The sequence below is a fragment of the Peromyscus eremicus genome, chromosome 1, assembly GCF_949786415.1.
Source record: "Peromyscus eremicus chromosome 1, PerEre_H2_v1, whole genome shotgun sequence".
Taxonomy (NCBI): Eukaryota; Metazoa; Chordata; class Mammalia; order Rodentia; family Cricetidae; genus Peromyscus; species Peromyscus eremicus.
Genome location: NC_081416.1, coordinates 49,898,246 through 49,919,962, shown reverse-complemented (window position 1 = coordinate 49,919,962; position 21,717 = coordinate 49,898,246). Strand labels below are relative to the sequence as shown.

The 21,717-nt window shown below is 42.3% G+C and overlaps 1 protein-coding gene across 1 annotated transcript; it reads left to right on the top strand.

Annotated features, from left to right (window-relative positions):
- The first annotated feature begins 772 nt into the window (after nucleotides 1-772).
- LOC131894530 (membrane-spanning 4-domains subfamily A member 6C-like) lies at nucleotides 773-4,375 on the top strand. Its single transcript, XM_059245114.1, has 4 exons — nucleotides 773-930; nucleotides 2,076-2,210; nucleotides 3,934-4,094; nucleotides 4,309-4,375. The coding sequence occupies exons 1-4, from the start codon at nucleotides 787-789 to the stop codon at nucleotides 4,373-4,375; spliced, it is 507 nt and encodes a 168-aa protein (XP_059101097.1). The 5' UTR covers nucleotides 773-786.
- The last annotated feature ends 17,342 nt before the right edge of the window (nucleotides 4,376-21,717 follow it).

Genomic DNA, 21,717 nt, shown 5'->3' with positions numbered 1-21,717 from the left:
AAGTGCTAATTCTAAAAGCAGTTCTTTTAGACTCACAAAATACACAAATGGAATTAAGTATTTTGAGTGCTATTTAGCATGAATTAGAAAACATTGAAAGTTGAATTTTAATATCTCATGATGAGCAGAGTAACCTGAAGGTGAAAGTCATTGAATAAAGAAAATGCACTTGAACTAGGTAGAATTGAGGAAAGAGCTGGAGCTACATTTTGCAAATTTTCTGTGAACACTTAGGTATGAACACAGGAACCTCTGGGGATTCATGCTGTCTCTTCCTATGATGTGTTTATTATCTGAAAAAAATCAGTGGACCATGTCTAATACTATCAGGAAAGACTGCAGGAACCCAAAGTATAGTAGTTTTTCATTTCTCTGTACCACCAGCTTCTTCTGACAGAGGACAGGTCCAAGAATCCAGAGAGATGCACAGTCTGGGAGGTGGCAGCAGAACCTGGGAGCATGTTGGGTTTTTTGTTTTGTTTTGTTTTGTTGGTTGGTTGGATTTTTTTGGATTCAGAGTAAAGTATTTATTTTTTTATTGAAAGTTCATGCAATATATTCTGGTCCTCCCTTCCCATTAAACTTCATACTATGTCTCTCTGTCTCTTTCTTTCTCTCCCTCTCTCTCTCAAACTAATAGGCAAATAAAAGCAAACAACCAAACATAAAACAAAACCAATCAACCGACCAAACAAGCAAAGTAAAACAATAAAACTCCTACAATGATCACAGTTCTTTTAAAGAGCTCAGTGCATTTTCTCTTCCAGCCGTGGAAGCTCCATCACGATGCCACAAATTATGACCAATGAGACTGTCACAGTGATTTCACCAAATGGAGCCAACTTTCCCCAAACAGACAAGCCCCAGCCTACCGAGCAGAGGCAAGACAGCCTGAAGAAACATCTAAAGACAGAGGTCAAAGTGATTGCGGTAAATCCAAATCAGAACGCTCTAGGGTGGGTGGAGGGCAGAGAGAGGAGACACTGTGTCTTAAGACTAGAAATAGATTTGGGGTATGGAAAGCCTTTGGTTTTGACAAAGTGATCACAGAGTGGTCTGTAGACTAGAAGAAAGCCTTTGGTAAGCTGCTTATATCTCTAAGACTTTCTGAAAATTGACAAGTATTTCCCCTTACTGTAAAAATGAGTCACTGAGATTTTGTTATTTAAATAATTTTTGTTTTCATTTTTGGAGAGTACTTGTTAGTATTTTATTTATAAAAATAATTTGTAGATACATTATCAGTGCTCACTGAGTGTAGAATACGCTTCTCCTCTTTAGAGAGAAGAGATGGTACAACAACACCATTCGTTTGCCCCTCTGTGCTCGTCCCAACTAACTAAAAGGACGTTTTTGGGTAAAGGGAAGATATGAGAAAGAACATATATTTTGTGCTGTTTTTCAGTGTTGTCTGTCCTAACACTATCTTCATGGACTCTGTATCACCCAGTTTCAGAACTTAATGGAACCGATGGCCTTGCCTTGGGCATACCATCATCTGGATTCCTTTGAAGTACATGTGACAAACCTTTAAAAATTGCTTATCCAAACTTATAAGGCTGTGAGTCTGTGAGGGGAAGGAGGATGTCAGGAAGACAAACTTGCCCTTTTAGTACAGAGGCTAGGGAGCCCCAGAATGGACACCTGAACGGAAGCCTCTGTGGAGCTGGGCAGACAGGCTGGCTGTATGATGTGTTCTATGGGCTCTGGGTGATGAGGAAGAGGTTTCCACCAGAAAGTGCTCAGGGTGGAAGGACTTTCAGATCACTCTTCTTCCCACTAGAGGGAGCAGGAGACTGACTAACTGGGGACTCAAAGCTCAGCCCCAGCCAGGAGATGCTAGGAAGGGTCTTGAGCATGCCCAGGGTTCCTGGACAAAAATACCTGAAGGTGGCCTGAGGCTGTGGCAGAACCACATCTCCTCCAGAATGAACTTTCCTCTCCCTCACCCCAGAGCTTTTACAGTGCTAACAGTGATGTTGTAGACGGTGACAACACATGAGCACCATGGGAGGAGTGGAGAGGTTCTGCTTGTCATTGCTGGCTTTAATCTCCCATCTCTCTTCCTTCAACAGGCGATCCAGATCATGTGTGGTGTGATGGTGTTGAGTCTCGGCATCATTTTGGCATCTGTTCCCACAGTCCCACACTTTACACCAGTGTTTTCTGTCCTGTTAAAATCTGGCTATCCATTTGTAGGAGCCTTGTTTGTAAGTAGAGTTTTATGGGGAGTCAGCTGGGAGAACAGAGGAAGGAGAGGTCATCTATCTCAATTTCTGTTTACTTTGGGGATCAGGGTCGATGGTAGATTTTTGTTTTTCTATATATCACCTACATTTTTTTCTTTGATGAATCCACAGCTCCACCTTTCCTTTTGCTGTGCTGATAATTTTTGGTTTAGTCATCTCAGGCCAATACAACATCTGATTCCACCAGTTTTTCATGAATGTCCTCTGTCCCAGGTTCCATTCAAAGACACTGCATTCCACTAGTTGTTCCAGAGTCTCCACTAGACTTCCTCATTTGGATCTTCTCAGGCTTTCCCTATCCTTGGTGACTTTGACAGTTTCTGAGTTGTACTGGTCAGGATTTTGTGAAATATTTCTAAGTTTGAATTTGTCTGATATCTTCTTACTCTTTAAGTGAGCACAGAATGGTGACTGTTCAGGTGACAGCAGTGATATGCCATACTGTCTGGTTCTATGAAGGGTGCACACTATTTACATCATTCCACTGTTGACTTAACCTGGATCATGGGGCTGATGTGGTGATTCCTAGGTCAGGGCTGTTACTTTATTTTTTCCTCCTCTCCGTATTGTGCTCTTTACATATCACTAGCATCCTTTGCATTAAAAGAGGCACTTGGTAACTGTTAGTTTTATTTATTTTTTAATAAATAAAAGAGTCATATTGAAAGACTCTGCATGTGAGGCTGTGGATGTAGCTCAGCAGTTGAACACATGCATAGAACACACAGACACTAGCATCACAGAGATAAAGACTCAGCATTCATTTATGTGGATAAGCTACTTAACTTTGGAGAATAGAAATCATAAAATTTCTAGCTTTTTTTAAACATTTCTAAAGATTGTTTGCTCCTTGATTTCCTTTAATTTATTGGATGAGAGAAACTATTTCTTGATTTTCTGAATCATGTTAAGGGTTTCTCATCATCCAACCTTATGCTTCCTTTTGTTCTCATTTCCCATAGTCTCTAGGACCAGCCACTGAAAGTTCTATTTCTTTTCTTCTGTGCTTGTTAATATCTTCCCTTATTCAAAACAAAACAACAACAACAAAACTAGTGCAAGTTGATCTCAAACTATCACAAAAATCTTACTTTAGGACACCAGCCTTGTCTTGACACTAGGATAATGGTGTAATGCCAGCCAAGAGCATGATGGGAAATGGATAGTGAGCCAACATTCTAAAGGATGGTAGCTGCAAAACTCCTTGCTAAAATACTAGCACATTGAAAACTGCATGTTAAAAAGCTACTGCAACATGTTCAAATGAGATTTACTGAGAGAAGTTTGCATAGTTTATACAGAGTGGCATAGCTCTTTTAATGAAAGAGGGGACAAAAATCCCATTGCTATTTTCCATTCTCTCTCCCCGTAGACCAATGCCTCAGGATCTAAAAAGCATCTGATTCTGAAATTTTCCTTTCAAATTAACAAAATATGTTTTTATTACCTCTTAAAGTTTTTTTTATCGATTTTAATGGGATAGATTTCTGCTCTAATCTACCTATTCTTCTGTTTTCTGAATAGTACATGGGCAAAGATACTCCTCTGGGAACTCAAGTTTATCATTGGTCATTTGTTCTTTGAGGATTTCCCATGGAAGTTCGTCATAAAACATAGAGAGTAATACTATAGTCACTTTGTACATAGAAATTGATGTGATAAAACTTTTCTCTTGTCTGAGCAGTTTATCATCTCTGGAATTCTGTCAGTTATCACGAAGACAAAGTCAACAAAGTCTTTGGTGAGTACAAGAGTCACACCCCGCACTGATGGTGATGAAACCCAGACCCTTCATGGCCAGGCTTTCCATGTTGAAATTACAAACTGGAAATCCGTGGCTGATATGTAAAATTAAATTAAATTATAAAATTAAAAAAATAAAAATAAAAAAATAATAATTACTTGTTCTCTACATGAGCTAATTCTGGGTTCTCCATATCCCTGTACAGAGCATATTCTTCCTGTCATGGTGACCAAAATTATAGTGTGCTTTATGCCCGAGACCAGTACCAAGGAATCTCATGTAAAACTCCTGCTTTCTTATAATCTCATTGTGTAGGCAGCAGGCTCTGATAATTAACCTTGATCATCAACTTGACCTGACTGAGGAGCACCGAGGAGATTAATAAAGCATACCTCCCAGGCTGTTCTATTTCCAAAATGTGATACTGTCTTTCCTTAGCATAAATACCCAGATGAAATAAACAGGGAAAGTTGAAATGTGCTTAGCATAGATATCCTCTCATTCTGCTTCCATGACCACCATGGCAACCATGACTACCATGCTGTGAGCTGTTCTGTTCTGCCACACCAACCCCACAATGATGGGCTGAGACTCTGAAACTGTGAGCGAAATATATTTTGGTGCTTAAGTTGTTTATATGAGGCATTTTGTCATAGCAATGAAAAGTCTAACATAAAAGCTTTCAAATTTTACTCTTTAGTAATGAAGCTAATGTCCTTGTTTTTAAAGAGTTGTAGTTGTTGTGGGTATACTATATATATATATATATATATATATATATATAATCTCACCACTTAAAATCCATGAAAAGTCCCAGAAAAAATGTTCATGTGAGAATCATCTCTCATTTATATCTCCATAAAGGTAATGCTTTTGCTGGGACTGAGTATGCATTTTTGAACAGAATATTTGAATTCAGAAAGTCTTAGTAGTTATGTGTTTTGGCTAATAATTCAGCTTTACTGACTTTTAACTTTATCCAGGGGAAAACTGAAGTCATTGAGGAAAGAAATACAACTATAGGAAGAAGTTTTTGAGATATGTAAAGATTCACTTAGTCATCAGTCAACTCACATTCCTCAAGGAGTTGATTCAGGAAGTCATGGAAGAGAATGCCATGTAATGCAACATCTTGGGGATTTAGTTGTTAAGATCTGACTAAACCAGTCTCTCAAATACACAGAGTACTACTTACTTTTCTGTTGCTGTGGTAAAATACCACATCTAAAAGCAATGGAGGATATAGGTAGTCTCTAGGTAGAATAAGGCTCATGAAAGACATTTAACCTATGCTGGAGAATGTTCTTTTCATCCTATGTATGGAAACTAAAGAAGAGTGTCAGCTAGAATAAACCTAGTTTGTTCTAAGAACATACATACGATCAGCATCCTGATATCAACAATTGTTAGAGGAGTCCAAGAGTTTGACTTTAGTCACTATTTGTGGAAAGTAGCACTCAAAAGCACCAAATCATGAGTGATTTATACAATCAGTCTAAAATATAAGTATCCTGAAATTAAATCACACTCCAGTGCAAGATATCTGGGTACACCCTGGAAATACTTACCTGTAACCATAGCTTTCAGAGAGGTCTTAGCTCAACTTTCATTTTCTGTAAGTTGAGGAAGAAAGGAAGCCCCTATTGAGAAAAGTTTATTTATTTTGCTGACACTATGAACATTGTAGAGAGGAGATCCAAAGTGAACATTGGGACTGAGTACTCAAGAACAATGAAAGACCGTGGAACTCTGGCACTGTGGCCTCAATTTACCAACATCTAATTCCAAATCTGTTTCTTTCTGTCTCACACTGTCTCCACAAATGACAATATCCTTAGTCACATGTCTAGATTTCTATCTACATCCACCCCTACATGGCCCTGGTTATAGGCAATCATAAGCCTTTCCAGACTTCCAAAGCCTACCTGACACTGAGAACAAAGTCCCCACACTCACCATTGGTCATATGAGCTTCTGAGGTAGTATTCAGGAATGAACTGCTTTACCTGCCTGCCTTTTCTGTGTGGTTAATGCATTCATGTGTGGGGTGTGATCAGGGTATGTTATTCTGAGTATATTAGCTGGTATTAGGTGTGTCCAAGTTCAACTCTTGAGATAACTCAAATCCAAAAGAGGAATGCTTTCTTTGGACTCATCATTTGGAGGTTCAATAGTGCATGCTTTTTGTGGATCCATTTGTTCGAAGCTTGAAGATAGGCAGTGAGTGTCTCATGCTAAGAGAGCAAAGCTGTGTGCCACATGGCAGAAAGGAAGAAAAGAGAGATTGAGATGAAGGAATTGTTTCTGTTATGCTCCTTTGCCTCTCCTACAGGGCTACAACAGTTTCTCGACCACCCTAAGGAGGGAATGTAGGGACAAGAGATACAAAGGAAATACACCAAGTCTAGATTCTGATCAAGGTGCAACTTTATTTTTCTCCAGGATGGTTTATATAGTTCCTGCAGGGTGGGGGGAGCAAGAAGCTGACATCTGCATAAGGTGGGGCAAGCTAACAGGATGTTTGTATAGGATGTCCACAGGGTGAAAGGGTCAAGGGCTCTGACTCAATGTCCTGTTGCTAGGCAACCTGAGTATAAGATGATCTAGTCCCCTGTCTTATGGGAGTCTGTATTTTTCCACTAACTAGAGATTCTATTCTTGTCCCTGACATCTCCCCCTTCTTAGTAATAAATCTAAGGGCCAACATAAACCAGGTTCAAATGGTCTAAAAGGAGGGCTCTGAAAGAGGCTTTGCATGGAGGATTACAGAGGCCCTATCCCTCTAAAGATTGTGAAAAAAGGTCTGAGAGGGAATGTCTCTCCACACTCAAGCACCACAGGCATCCCCATAGTGCAGGAATCAATGGACCGTGCAGTTTTTTGAGGGAGCAGAAATGGGTAAGCACAAGGCTGTTACTGCACAACCGCTATGCAACAAGGCATATAATCCAGGCTCTCGGGATTTGGGGGTACCATGGTCCCCAGCCTGTGCAGTCCCAGCTGCACTTCAATCATGCCTTGAGTGAGCCTTTTTCCCACACACAGGTGCAGCCTCCCCAGAGTGAAGGGGTCTGTGTGGGGCATCTCTTGTCAGGGGAAATTTCAACCCTGGAGTCCTGCATATCAAAGCAGTGGTAATGAACCTGGATCTGCCTGGACGGCAGGTCTGTTATTTGGCTTTGGATGAACCGAGTGAGCCGGGAAAGTGCCCATGGCCCAAAGGCAAGGACGAGGAGCAGGCCTACAACAGGTCCTAGGAGGGAGGGAAGAAGGGTTGTTAGCTAAGGGGAGTTGGAAAACCAATTCTGGAACCACCCAAGCTCTTGTTCTCCTTTTCTTTTTCTCTTTTTCTAGTCCTTTTCTAACCTACCATACTGTCCCTGACTACCCCGTGTGGTCTGTAAAGAAGCAACATTTCTCTTTGAGCCCACTACAAAGGCCGCCCTGTTGTAAAAAGAGGAGATCCAGGCCTCTCCTGTTCTGTAAAACTACCTCAGCTAGGGAGGAAAGGGATGACTCAAGGGCAGAAATTCCCTGTTCAAATTGGGCAATATCCTCATCTATAGACAGTCGAAGTTCAGAGTAATGTTGGTTGGACAGGACCAGAGAGGCAATTCTCGTGCCTGTTCCCATTGCTCCAACCCCAAGAAGGACTGCTAAGGTGATGGCAGTAACAGGCTCCTGTCAAGGCAGTCGTCTCAGTGCGGCTTCTCTTCCTAGAGATCTAGGAATTGATCTGAGGAATAATAGGTTAGTCTAGGTGGAAGGGACCTAAGTGCCCTGAGTGGCAACATAGCAACCTGACCCAGTGATCTGCAGGTGCACTACATATGATGGGATCGGTGGGCTTCCTCTGCCATCAGTGTTACAGGATTTTTTTAAAAGAGTATCTTTATAAGCAGAAGGTTAGAATCAACTGAGCAAGGAAGATTTGGGTCTATGGCACATGCATGTGCCTAGTACAAGGCATCTTCTACCATTGCACCAATGAGGATGATGAGGGCTCCTGCACTGACCATCCCTGCTCCTACTCCCGCTCCAACTGCTGTACCCACTGGTCCTTCATGGGTGCCCTCTCTCTGGTGCTACCCTGTTTGCTGTGCTACCTGCCAGCCACGGGCTGTGTCAAGCTGGCCCAACATGGCTATGACCGCCTGTGACACCAAGGTCAGCAAGTCCGTCAAGCCTTTCTGACACTTTGGATGAAAATTCAGCGCTACCCTTGGAAACATGACCCCTGCTGTCAGACTGGATTTGTGACAAGCAGTGTCCCTGCTCAGCCCAGAACATGATTGACTATGGAACTTGTATGTGCTATGTGAAAGGTCTCAAACACAATTTACTGTAAAGTTCTCACTGTCCCCCCACAGGAACTCTGAGCAGAGTGATAACAGAGCTAAAGGGCTGGTGGGGGTTGATGTGGGCAAGGACAACAGCCTGGAGGGCTTGCCAGAGGGACAGCATTTGAAAGAGAAGAAGTTTTCTCAGGAGAGGGGCTATCTCTCCTGGGAAGATCAGGTAGATTTAAAGCTCTAACCAGGCGTCTGGTAACCATCTGGGAGCAGAGTGTATCTCTTTCTGGCACCATTAACAGGATTTAGTTTTTCTGTGATGATCAGCAATGGTGTTAATGCTGAATGTTCTCCTACCTTACATCATGAGAATCAGAAGGCTGCTGGCCCCCCCAAATTCCCCCTCCCCCTGCTGGCCCCTGTGACTCTCTCCCTATGAATGAAGGAGCCATCAGGCGCCAAGGTGGAAAGGCCCTCCCCTCTACCCTCCACGCCCCACAAGCTCCCCCCCCCCCCGTGCCACCAAGACCTGGCCCTCCACAACAGCAAGCATCCGGCCTGCCAGCACCCCAGTCCCGGGAACCACCTCCAAGTCCGGCTCCGGCCCCATCCTGCACTCCAGGCGACTGCCCATCTAGAGACAAAATGTCCCCCGTCCTCTCTAGCTGCACAGGGGACTCATGGTTGCCTTGGCAAATCCCGAAAGCACCAGTAGCTACCCCAAGCCCTAGTTCCTGACAGGCAGGGTTTGCATTTTCAAAGGCCAAGTGTTTAATGAAGGTACTTTTGTTTTTGTCCGGCCCAGCCCGAACAGTCTCTCAGCCAGGAGGGAATTTTGCTTGTGCTGCATTTGTATCATAGGGGGAGTTGCCGAGGATTTTCTTTAGCGTCCAAGTTTTTGAGGACGGCTGTTCAAGTAAAGTAGTGGGAGTGGAGAAGGAACAAAGAAATCTGTAACTGGTTGTGATCAATTAGTTGTAAACACCACTACCCTCGGACCAACCCTCTAGGGAGGCCTCCTAGGCAGGGTCTAGAGGGAAGTTAGAGGTAAAATTATTATCAGAGAGATAAAGATGGGCAGGAGTGGACTCCTGGGGATTCCTACATTTAAAAGTCATGAGCGTCCCCTCTTCCATAGAGCGTAGGTCACGATCCGAGGGACAGACCGAAGGCAGACGAGAAAGTGCTGGGGGGGTGGGGGTCTTAGGGCAGGTAGAGGGGGAGCGAAAGGCTTCTTTGAAGATTTTTTTCTCCTATATTAATAAGCTCCTATATGTCAGGGGAATGTTTATAGACCCTAAGAATGTCATTAATAATCAAAAAAGGCTTTAGGTCTTTTTTTTTTTTTTTTTACCCTAGTTCCTTGTGTCTTGAGGGGCTCATTTAGGCCAGAAATAAATAAATCTTGTGACGAAATTGCCTGTCCCATGGCTCGTCACTTTCTTACCTGCGTTGTCTCCGCTCTCCTCCGGGATCGTGTCCTGAACCGGACGATTTCAGGGGGATCCAACAACTTCACCAAGGCCTTGGTCTTTCCTCTGGGAGATGACATTCCGAATCCTCAAGAGGTGGTTTCATCCATGTTGGGCGCCAGTTACCCCGCCTGCAGGGCTACAACAGTTTCTCGACCACCCTAAGGAGGGAATGTAGGGACAAGAGATACAAAGGAAACACACCAAGTCTAGATTCTGATCAAGGTGCAACTTTATTTTTCTCCAGGAGGGTTTATATAGTTCCTGCAGGGTGGGGGGAGCAAGAAGCTGACATCTGCATAAGGTGGGACAAGCTAACAGGATATTTGTATAGGATATCCACAGGGTGAAAGGGTCAAGGGTTCTGACTCAATGTCCTGTTGCTAGGCAACCTGACTGTAAGATGATCTGACCCCTCCTCTGATCCTTGTGGGCACTAGACATGCATGTGGTGCACAGCCAAACATCCATGTAACATATGCATACAACATAAAAACATATTTAAAAAGAAATTTGTAGTAAAATAAGAAAAGTAGAAAATGACAATAAAATTAGGATCATATTGTATAAGCCATTAATGTCTATTTGAGTCCACAACAAAGTATTCTGATTCTTGTTTTCTGCCTCAAATCATTTATAGAAGAGGAGAGCCTTGCTTTGAGACATGTCCCCCAGCCCTTGCCTACTGCCAATCATGTGACTGATATTGCTTCAGGAGAGGAAGGAAGACCTACCACCTAGACATCATAGTTGGTGTTTTCATCATTGCATCCCCACTCTAGCTCAGCCGTCACTGTTAGCATCAAAGATTCCAAACATCTCATGAGCAAGGAGACATCATTACCAACACTACAGAAACTAAAAGGACTTAAAGTCACATAGTGAACACCATTGTGCAAACAGTTTATACAATTAAATGAAATGAGAACAAATAGTAGGAAGATAAAAAAATAATAAAAAGCAACTCAAAAATAACTACTATAGAAGAATTTAAAATATGTATGGTCATATAACAAGTGAAGGAATGGGAGCAATAGTCATAAGAGAGTGCTTCACTGGTGAATTAATTTCAATATTTAAAGCAAAATACACCAATCTGAAGGTACATTGGTTCTGGTGGACCTTATAAACATGTATGGAGAGAAAAGCATTTACCAGATCAGTTGCTGCATGCAGTACCAGGAGATAACTTATCTGATAAATAAATAAATAAATAAATAAATAAATAAATAAATAAATAAATAAATAAATAAATAGATAGGTAGGTAGGTAGATAGATAGATAGATAGATAGATAGATAGATAGATAGATAGATAGATAAGGAATTCACATTGTATAGCAGCAGCAATTTGATCCACCACATAATTAGACAAAACTGTCATGCTCTAAGGTCTGTCTGTCTTCTGCACAGGCCAAACAGGAAAGTTAAACAGAGATGTGGTTGAAAACATTACCTTGCACCTTTCACATTATTAGTGGTGGCACTCTCTCTGTAACTTTTCCAAGGACATGATTAATGACCTTGACTCACTATTTTCCCAAGTAGAAGCACATATAACAGCTTCTACTGGCCTTTCTAACCACAATATACCTCACTCCACAGGCCAGGAAACCAATGTGGAGATTCTACCAATTTCTCAGTATATTTACTCCAATTATGCATAATAATTGAGGAAGTAACCACTGGATGCATTTGGGGACACACTCACTAGTCTGGTTATATATTTAGAAACAAAATTGAGTTGAAGTCTTATCATTTCATCAGGACCCTCTCACACATTTCTGCACCAATTTACAGAATACCACTCATTTTTAATCAGTGCCTTCACTTTGATTACAGACACCCTTCAAGGCTGAGACACAGCCAATCATATAGTAAGTGATTGTTAGGGAAGAATAGGGTATGAATTAATGAAATAGAGAACTAAAATTACCTACCACCATAGTTTAGCCAGGAAGCAGTCTTTTCCCCAGTCGTGTGTACTCTTCTCATGCTCACTTACCCCTAGGACCCTTCAGAAAGTTCAGCAGCTTCTGCTGTTGCAGGAGGGCAGGACCCAACCACTGGCTGGCCTAGCTGGAAGTCCTTCTCACTCCTTGGGAAGTTCATGGTCAGTAGTATGTTGTCTGTGTAATCCTTGTGTGTCCAACTGCTACTTTTGGTACCAGAGAAAAAAGCAGACCACTTTCAAATCTGTTACCATCACTGCCAATATCAAGCCACAAGGGATTCATGGTTTCTGAGAATAGATAGAAACATGTCCAGTTTCTGTCTGTTTTAACTAAAGACATGCTGTAGATCTCCTTATTGCCCAAGAAACCAGCTCAAATAAATCATGATGTTTTACAACTGACCTCAGCAATGTGGACAGTGTTAGTGATGTTAAAGCAATGATCCTAAGCCTAAGAAATCTGGGTGATTTCCTCTCAGATTAAAAGGAAAATGCTAATTGCTAACTCCTGGCAAGACTTTAGGCATGGCATTTTCCACTTTTGCCTTTCCTTTAGCTTTATATACACTGACCTTTCCATAGCTCAGTTACTCTCATTCTCCTCACTGGGCTTCTTCTCAGAGACAAAATAAGAACCTAGAATTGCTGTGGGATGTATGGCAAATGTGTTGCTAATTAATCAATAAAACACTGATTGACTGTGGGCCAGGCAGGAAAACTCCAGCAACAAATGGCGTCCAACGTGGTGGCAAGAGTTTCCACCCAAAAACTGAGAAAAAAGATTCTAAAACGGAGCTAAAAACAGTTCCTAATTGTCTCTCTCAAATGAGCGGCAGCTGCCAGTTGGAGCTACTGGCGGGAATGAGGCCTCTGCAAGTGGCACATTAAGCTGCATGGTGGATTTAGACTTTGACAGTACAAAACAAAAAAAGAGGTTTCTGGACTACATGCTGCTTGGATAAAAGAATAGACCCACGATAGCTCCCAGAGCTGGTGGTAAACGTAGCCATGTTGGGAAGCTGAGGTGGGCAGAGCCAGCAGCCACAGCTGCTGCAGTTTAAGGCAAGAGATTCACAATAAGACAGATTCAGATGTAATAGTTTACAATGTGTGTAAAAGATACGTAGGCTTGAAAGAGACAAAAAAGGTGATATATAGAGTTATAGAAACAAATACATAGTTTTAAAAAATAAAGTCTTTAAAGAGACAGTAAAGGTAGTATAAAAAATAAGCCACGTAAAAATGGATATTACACAGAGAATCTGGATTGTGTTGTCTTTGGGATTTTTAACTGCAGAAAAACATTTGATTGTAAAAGCTGTTGAGTTATGCCAAAATGTATATTTTAAAGGTACCTTGACTTCAAAATTTGGATATAAGGATATGTTACTTTGGAAAGGAGTCTCTGCTTTTGTTCCCACAGAAAGCCAAAGGCTATGGAATTGTTTCAGATTAAGATACATCAGGTTTGACCAGCCAAGACCCCCTGAAGGTCTCCAATGACACCATGGCCCAGATGATCCAACATCCAGAATGGTTTGAAGGCATCTGGCTCAGACGATACAGCCTCATGGACTATTCCATAATTCTAAAATTTTCTTTGTTTCCCCATAAGATACAGCGCCCCCTTCCAGCAGGAAGTAGTAAGAGAAGCTACGCCCAAATTCCCAAATTATATGTAATTTTACTTTGTTAAGGTTAAAACCTTCCTTTTTGAAAAAAAAAGGGGGGGGGGAAGTGCTGTGGGATGTATGGCAAATGTGTTGCTAATTAATCAATAAAACACTGATTGGCCATTGGCTAGGCAGGAAGTATAGGCGGGGCAAGGAGGAGAATAAAGCTGGGAAGTGGAAGGCTGAGTCAGAGAGACACTGCCAGCCGCCACGATGAGAAACAGCTTGTGAAGATGCCGGTAAGCCACAGCCATGTGGCAAGGTATAGATTAAAGGAAATGGATTAATTTAAGCTATAAGAACAGTTAGCAAGAAGCCTGCCATGGCCATACAGTTTGAAAGCAACATAAGTCTCTGTGTTTACTTGGTCGGGTCTGAGAGGCTGTGGGACTGGCAGGTGAAAGAGATTTGCCCTGACTGTGGGCCAGAAAGGAAAACTTAAGCTACATAGGATGAGGTATGGTTTCTTCTTAAATTTGCATATTTTCAGAGAACAATCACAACAGTTATTGTCTTTTCTACTACATAGACTGTACAGTTCTCACAAAGACTGACTTGCTCTGATGTGGGCATGTGACAGAAACATGACCAAGAGTCCTGTGTTGGCCATCTGCTTCCTGTTGCTTACCTCACTCAACCTCACAGAGGACCATCTGGGAGGTTGCAATCATAGTACTCTCTCTGTAAGACACTAATCTCTCCCTGCTTTTTAAATGCTAATGATATGGACTCAGCCCAAAAGTCCATCAACTAGTGAATAGATAAGGAATTAATCGCATATATACAGAATCAAGTAATATTTGGCCATAAAGAAAAGTGGAATCCTCTCATTTTCAGAAAAAAATATATAGAATATGGAGGCATCAAGTCAATAAAACAAGAAAGACACAAGAACACAGTATTGTGTGTCTCTCATAAGTAGAAACAAACAAAGAAACTAAGAGACGCAATGACGAGAAGAAACCATGGGCCAGCTAGGCACTATTAGGACAGGATGTTTGGAGATGGACACACACATGCTTGCCCAGGGGCTTTGCCCTAGGTGGAAGGAAGAAACCATGGGCCTGTCTAGCACCAATAGGACTGGGTGGTTGGATGCCATTATGACAAGCAAATATGTGGTGGGGTATTGGAGAATAAGAGGGACAGAATGGTTCATGTCATATGGAGAGAGTCAGATCTGAGAGGCAAAGGCATGGAGGAATGGGCTGATGTGGGAGGCCTGCTTGCCACCCAAGGCCAAGGTGACATCCAGTCCTGGGCTGCTACCAAGGACCATGTCTGGGTGTGTGAACCTGCTGCAGCCAGGGCCTGTGTTGAGGTCCATGGCTCCTGTTACCATCAAAGGCCATGCTTCTGTCTGTGGTCCGGGCCACCACCTGGGGCCATGTTGAAGTCCAGGGACCATGTTGTTTCTGGTCCCATGCCAATCTGAGAGGCCTGTGCTGCCACTCAGGGCCATAGTGAAACCTGGGTCCAAACTGCTGCTGCTGGCCATGTCGGGATCCAGGATCCATGGTCCTGCCACAGCTGGGGTCTGTGTTCCAGATTGACCCTGCCCCTCACTGGCCCTGGGATAATGGAACATGATAACCCTGGCACTGGAGAGTTGGTCCTACCCCTATTAGAAGATCTGCCCCCTTCCTTCCTCCACTTGGGAAAGCTGGGATCACCCCTCACCAGGAGTGTGAAAGAGCTGTCTCTGATTCTCACTCTGAGGGGGGTGGTCACAGCATCCCAGTGTGGTGATATATTATTTGTGTGCCCTAATAAAGCCTGTCTGGAGATCAGAGGACAGAACCAGCCACTGTATTAAACACAGAGGTTAGGCAGTGGTAGTATATGCCTTTAACCCTAGCATTCAGGAGGCAGAGATCCATTCAGATCTCTGTGATATCAAGGCCATACTGGGAACACAGCCAGGCATGGTGGCACATGCCTTTAATCCAAGCACTAACCACAGAGGTCTGGAGGTCTGTATAGACAAACAGAAAATGATAGAACTGGGCAGAGAGAGGAAGTGATGTAGCTGGATGTGGAAAGGAAGTAAGATTGCAGAGCACACAAGGCATATATGCATGGGTATACAGGAAGTAGCTTTCTCTGGAGGCTGAGTAGTTGGTGAGGTGAGGTTAGCTGGCTTTTTCTGTTTCTCTGGTCTATCAGCTTTCACCCCAATATCAGGCTCTGGTTTTTTTTTTTATTAATAAGACCGTTTAGCAATTCGAATAACAGCCCAGTCAGACCAACTCAGCTACCACAGAGACACACATTCAGGGCTTTGAGTTGGCCCATCATCTACTTCATCTCTGATCTGCTAGAGTGCATGAAGGGATCAGTCTGAGGATCTCCATGACTAGGGGTAACAGCAGGATATCCGAGAGGAGTTTCAGTGAGGGTCCATTACTGGTGGTGTACCAGAAGCTAGAGGCCTTGAACCTGACCAACACATTACACAATGAACATTTACAAGTAAAGCTGTTTGGACAAGAGGGTACACTGTGTGATACACAGTGTTAGAATTCCTAGCCACTCCCCCATGACCGATCACGTGCTGGCAAGAAGCTTAGTCATCTCAGAGCCTTATGTCCTATGTAATCCGTGCACTGCGTGATCACATAATCTTTGTGCATGTGTGCTGTAGCTATATAAGCCCATATACGCATGTGCAGGAAGAATCTTTGAAAGCAGATTTCACGTGTCCCTCCCTCTCTTCCTGCATGATCTTTCCATAGGCCTAAGCACATCCCTTATATTTCCTCCCCTTAATAAACTCTTATAGTGGGTTTTGTTGTACCTTGTGGCTTTTCTTGCACAGTAAACAGTGCTGCTTAATGAATAACATTGTGCCACTTAATAAATTACACAGCAGCTCCCAGTGCCACTAAGATGAATGAAGAGGTGATGGAGAAGTGGGAAAGATGGAGGAGCAATGTGGTTTTTGTTTGTTTCCTTTTTTGTTTTGTTTTTTAATTTTTTGTTTATTTTGTTCATTAATATTCTTATTGTATTTTGTATTTTTACCCTATTTTTATTATTTCTTTTTTAGTTTTCCTTTGGAGGACACTACAAGGGTAATTAGACATAATTTAGTCTTCTCTGTTCATTTATAAAGATGAGGACATGGTAGTCCAAAAGGTCAAGGAAATTTCTGCTGTCCATATAGCTCAGGAGAGGAACAATAAGGGAAAAATCTTTCCTGTCCTCCAGGGTCAACTCTTCCATTTTGTTTTCTTTTGCGCTATGAGCTAAATGACTTATGATTCAAGTAAACATTAAATAAAATTTCAAATATTTTCCCAGAAAATTAGAGATGATAATAGTCTGTTTGCTTCTTGTATCTTCAAAGGTATTTCCTTCTTTAAGTTGGGAAAGTTTTCTTCCACGATTTTATTGAATATATTTTCTGTGCCTTTGAGTTGGTATTCTTCTCCTTCTTCTATCCCTATTATTCTTAGGTTTGGCCTTTTCATGGTGTTCCAGATTTCCTGGACATTTTGTGTTATGACTTTTTTGGCTTTGGTGTCTTCTTTGACTGGCGAATCTATTTCCTCTATTGTATCCTCTATGTCTGAGATTCTTCCATCTATTGTATTTTGTTGGTTATGCTTGCATCTATAGTTCCTGTTCATTTACTCAGTTATTTTATTTCTAGCATTCCCTCAATTTGTGTCTTCTTCATTGTTTCTATTTCAGTTTTCAGGTCTTAAACTGCTTTTTACACATGTTTAATTGCTTTTTCATGGTTTTATTGGCTTTCTTTAAAGTATTTGTTGATTTTTTCCCATTTTTTATTTATCTTTTCCTCCATTTATTTATTTATTTATTTATTTATTTGGTTTTTCGAGACAGGGTTTCTCTGTGTAGCTTTGTGCCTTTCCTGGAACTCACTCGGTAGCCCAGGCCGGCCTCGAACTCACAGAGATCCACCTGGCTCTGCCCTCCATTTCTTTAAGGGAATTTTTCATTTCCTCTTTAAAGGCCTCTATCGTCTTCATAAAGTTATTTTTAAGGCTGCTTTCTTCTGCTTCTTCTATGTTGTGATGTTTAGGTCTTGTTGTTGTAGAACCACTAGGTTCTGGTGATGTCATATTACTCTTTATGTTGTTGTATTTATTTTTGCACTGGCGTCTACCAATCTCTTCCTCCAATAAGTGAAGGAGGTGTCTGTGTCTGAGTGAGTTGCTCTTGGTCCAATCTGTGCTTGCTGTGCCTATGTCTAAGGGGGCCACACTGGTCCAATCTTAGCTCTTGGTCTAATTAGAGCTGCCTGATTCTGTGTCTCAGGGGGTTGCTCTTGGTCTTATCAGGGCTCTTGGTCCAATCAGAGCTGGAGAATTCTGTGTCTCAGGAACACTCTCTTGGTCCTATGAGAGCTCTTGGTCCAATGTGAGCTGGTGGAGTCTGTGTCTCTGGAAACCACTCTTGGTCCAATGAGAGCTGGCAGATTTTGTGCCTCAGGAAGCCACTCTTGGTCCAATGAGAGCTGGTGGATTCTGTGTCTCAGGAAGCAACTGGGGTCACAGGGTGATGGACATGTTTGGAATAGGGTGTGGGTCTTGTATATTGCAGGGTCCGATGTGGGGTTTTGGTGGGGGAACCTACCCATAGTAGTCTTCCCTGCTGGCCAGCCACTGGGGCAGTGATGGGTGGGGACATCTTAATAATTTTTAAATATATTTTGTTTGTGAAATGATGACCAGACTAGAGCATATGTCTTTAAATATTTTTTCTTGTGTCATTGAAGCTTTTCGTTTGTTGGACAAATAGTTCTTTATTTCACACCTCCAGGCTTCTGGTCACCATAGTTTGACTTCTTTCTCTCCTCTGAATTTGCTGTGTTAGATTCTGAGTATTAGATTCTGTGTGTAAGGACATGTGCTCATGAAATTTGTTTCTCTATGTCCAGCTAATTTCACTTGGCGTGTGGTATAGATGCACTGAGGAATACAGTTTATCCTAAAATAGTAATTTAGTCCAATTAGTAAATTTTAAGGTGGTAAGTTGTATACTTAATGTCCACATGTGTATCTTCTAGTAGAAATGATTGACAAGCCCTCCAGAGAGGCTAAATAACAAGGAGGGCTCAAGGGGTGGGGTTGCATAGATCTCCCTGGGAAGGAGAAATAGAATAGATTTTGCAGATGGACTGGGGCCAGGTGAGGATGAGAACAGGAGGGGTACGGGTGTAAAGAGAGAGTACTAGGAGAGATTACTGGAATTGGAAGGCATTGGTGGGGGGAGTGCAATGTGGAAACTACAAGGGTTACCCTAGCAAAAACTCCTAGTAATGGGGGATACAAAGCTGAACGAGCCATCTTCTGTAACCAGCCATGGCTTCCAGTGGTGGGACTGGCACACCAACCCAGCTACAAAACCTTTGCTGTGCAATCTATCCTGCCTGCAAGATATGCTGGGGTAATGGTGGTGCAGAAATTGTGGGAGTGGCTGACCAATGACTGGTCCAACTTGAGGCCCTCACATCAAGAGGGATCCCACACCTGACACTGCATGGATGGCCAGGAACCAGAGGCTGGATGGCTCAGAGACCTAGGGTAGAACCAAACAGGACTAAAAAAAGTCAATGAATTGATTCTTAATGATATTCTGCTATACTGATAGATTGGTGACTTGCCCAGTTGTCATCAGAGAAGCTTCATCCAGCAACTGATGGAAACAGATGTAGAGATCCACAGCCAAACATTAGGAAGATCTCAGGAAATCTCATGGAAGAGGAGGAGGAAGGATGATAGGAGCCAGAGGGGTGGAGGATACTACCTGAACACCACCCACAGAATCAACTAAGCAGGGCTCATAGGGGCTCACAGAGACTGAAGCGACAATCAGGGAGCCTGTGTGAGTCTCAGCTAGGTCCTCTGCATGTATGTTATGGTTGTGTAGCTTGGTGTTCTTGTGGGACTCCCAATAGTGGGAGTGGGGTGACTTTTGTCTGCTTTTGGGATCCTTTTCCTCCTACTAGGTTGCCTCATCCAGCCTTGATATGAGGATTTGTGCTTAGTTTTACTGTAATTTGTTATGCCATGTTCAGTTGCTATCCCTGGGAGGTCTGCTCTCTTCTGATGTGTAATTGAGAAGGAGTGGATCTGGAAGAGAGAGGAGATGAGGAGGGGGACTGGGAAGAGTGGAGGGAGGGGAAACTATGGTCAGGATGTAATATATGAGAGAAGAATACATTTTCAAAAGAAAAGAAAGAGATGACTGACAGACCCTCACATCGACTGGACCTCGTGGTATGTGCCTATAATACCAGCTGTTTGGAAGGCTTATGCCTCACAAGTTCAGGGCTTGCCTGGGCTAGAGAGTAAACATAAGGCCAGCCTGGACAACTCAGTGAGATCCTGTTTCAAATTAAAAACTAAAATGAAGGCTGGAGATACAGCTTAGGGGTACAGTGCTTGCCTTTCCTGTATGAGGCCCTAGGTTCAATCTCCAATACAAAAATCACCATATACATGTATATGTATATGTGTATATATATATATATATATATATATATGAAAGTACTATATATTATATGACTTTTTATATGTTCCTTATTAAGAAAGAATGTCTAGTAATTCAAAATCTATTAATCATTGTATAATATATTCCAGACACAGGAATATGTGTTAAGGAATATGCGTTCAGTTTCTCAGTAGAGGGAGCAAAAGAGTCACTGCAGCAGCAAGAGGCATCCTGCCATCTCTGGACAGGCCCACAGCAAGTCCAGTCTAGCCCTGCATCCTCCAATTGACAACATAGACACTTTTCGGCCAAGAAAAGTAGATGCTCACCCACATGGCGTACTATTTCCATTGACAATCCTCAGGAAACCTGGGCACAGACAACCTTCTGTGGCTGTGGGCATTTTCTTCCCATAACCTTCGTGCACCCTGAAGTGCATTGCCCTGACTTGAACTCAAAACTTCACTGTACAACAGTGGAACCAGTGCTCACTGTCCATTCTCTGTCTACACTTAGGAAACTGTGAATTATTTGTTGCTTAACTGCAGACTCATTCCAGCCTGGATAAAACAGCAAACTCCCATCAGGTGATTAAATCACACTTTCTCCAGGAAATGAACCCATTTCAAATTTGTCCTTCCCTGAGGAAGAACTCAAGTCTAGGATGCCATCTAGAATTTCTGTTACTCTTTTATAACTCAAGATCTTAAATGTACCCTAATAAATCTACTGTGAGTTTTCTGATTGGACCCAGGCCATCACAAAGCTCTTCCTCTTCCTCCTCCTTTTGTGTGTGTGCACATGTTTGTGTGGGAGGGAACATGTGTGGGTGGATACAAGTGTGTGTAAATGTGGAGGCCAGAGGTCAATGTTGAGTATCTTCATCAATCATTTTCCACCTTATATTTTCAGATAGGCTGTTTCCCCAGACCTGGAGCTCACCTATTTGGCTGCACTGGCTGGACAATATGCTCCAGAGATGACCCTGTCTCTGCCTTTCCGGTTCTGGGGTGAGGCACTTGCCACTACGCGTGGCTATTTTATATGGGTTCTGGAGAAGCTGAACTCAAGTCCTCCTGCTTGTGAAGCGTGGACTTAGCTGACTGAGGACCCTTCTTAGCCCCTGTTGAAACACTGTCAATTGATCCCACCAAGAGAAATTCCCCTTAGTTGGAAGAACCCCAGCAGAAAAGATACTTATTTAATTATAACATGATAGTGCTTAAATGTTAAATATTTTAGAACATGAGGGGACATATTATGTTCTAGAGTATGAGTGAGAAATAAAAAAAGGAAAAAGCAAAAGATCATATGAAAACATGAGATTATATTATCTAGTCAAATAAATTATGACTCAGAAAGGAAGAGAAGCCAGAGAGATAATGTTGTTTTTCAAAGTGGTTCCTCTTCAGGGATAATCTACAAGGACACCTTTTCCACACAGGAAGTGAAATTATCTTTAGCAACATTATAATGAATATATAGGACCAGCCCAAGATGTAAAAGTTGGACAGACATTGTACAACTCCAGAAATATACAGGGCATTTCCACAAAGATGTAGAAGAAAAACCACCTTGAAGTCATTGTTCACCATTTTTTTTTCTTCTCTTCACACTAACCTCCTCAATGCCAGACAGAGACCACTCCCCCACTCCCCAGGAACAGACATCTGCTTCTTCCCTGAGGTTCCATGACATTCTGAATTTCCCTCTCTGTGATAAAGTTTTTAATGCGATGATGAGTGGGAAAGGAGTGGATATAAAGATCAGCAGCAAGAACTTAGAAAAAAAATTATCTGGAATTCTTATGCTCAGTTTTTTTCCTTTGGAGCCAGGTGGTCCTTTCTTGTTCCATCTTCTATCACACACT

Coding starts and splice junctions, on each gene's coding strand:
- LOC131894530 (XM_059245114.1), top strand. CDS start 787: ATGCCACAAATTATGACCAATGAGACTGTCACAGTGATTTCACCAAAT. Junction 931..2,075: donor CAGAGGTCAAAGTGATTGCG/GTAAATCCAAAT, acceptor TTCCTTCAACAG/GCGATCCAGATCATGTGTGG. Junction 4,095..4,308: donor TGGAAATCCGTGGCTGATAT/GTAAAATTAAAT, acceptor CTCATTGTGTAG/GCAGCAGGCTCTGATAATTA.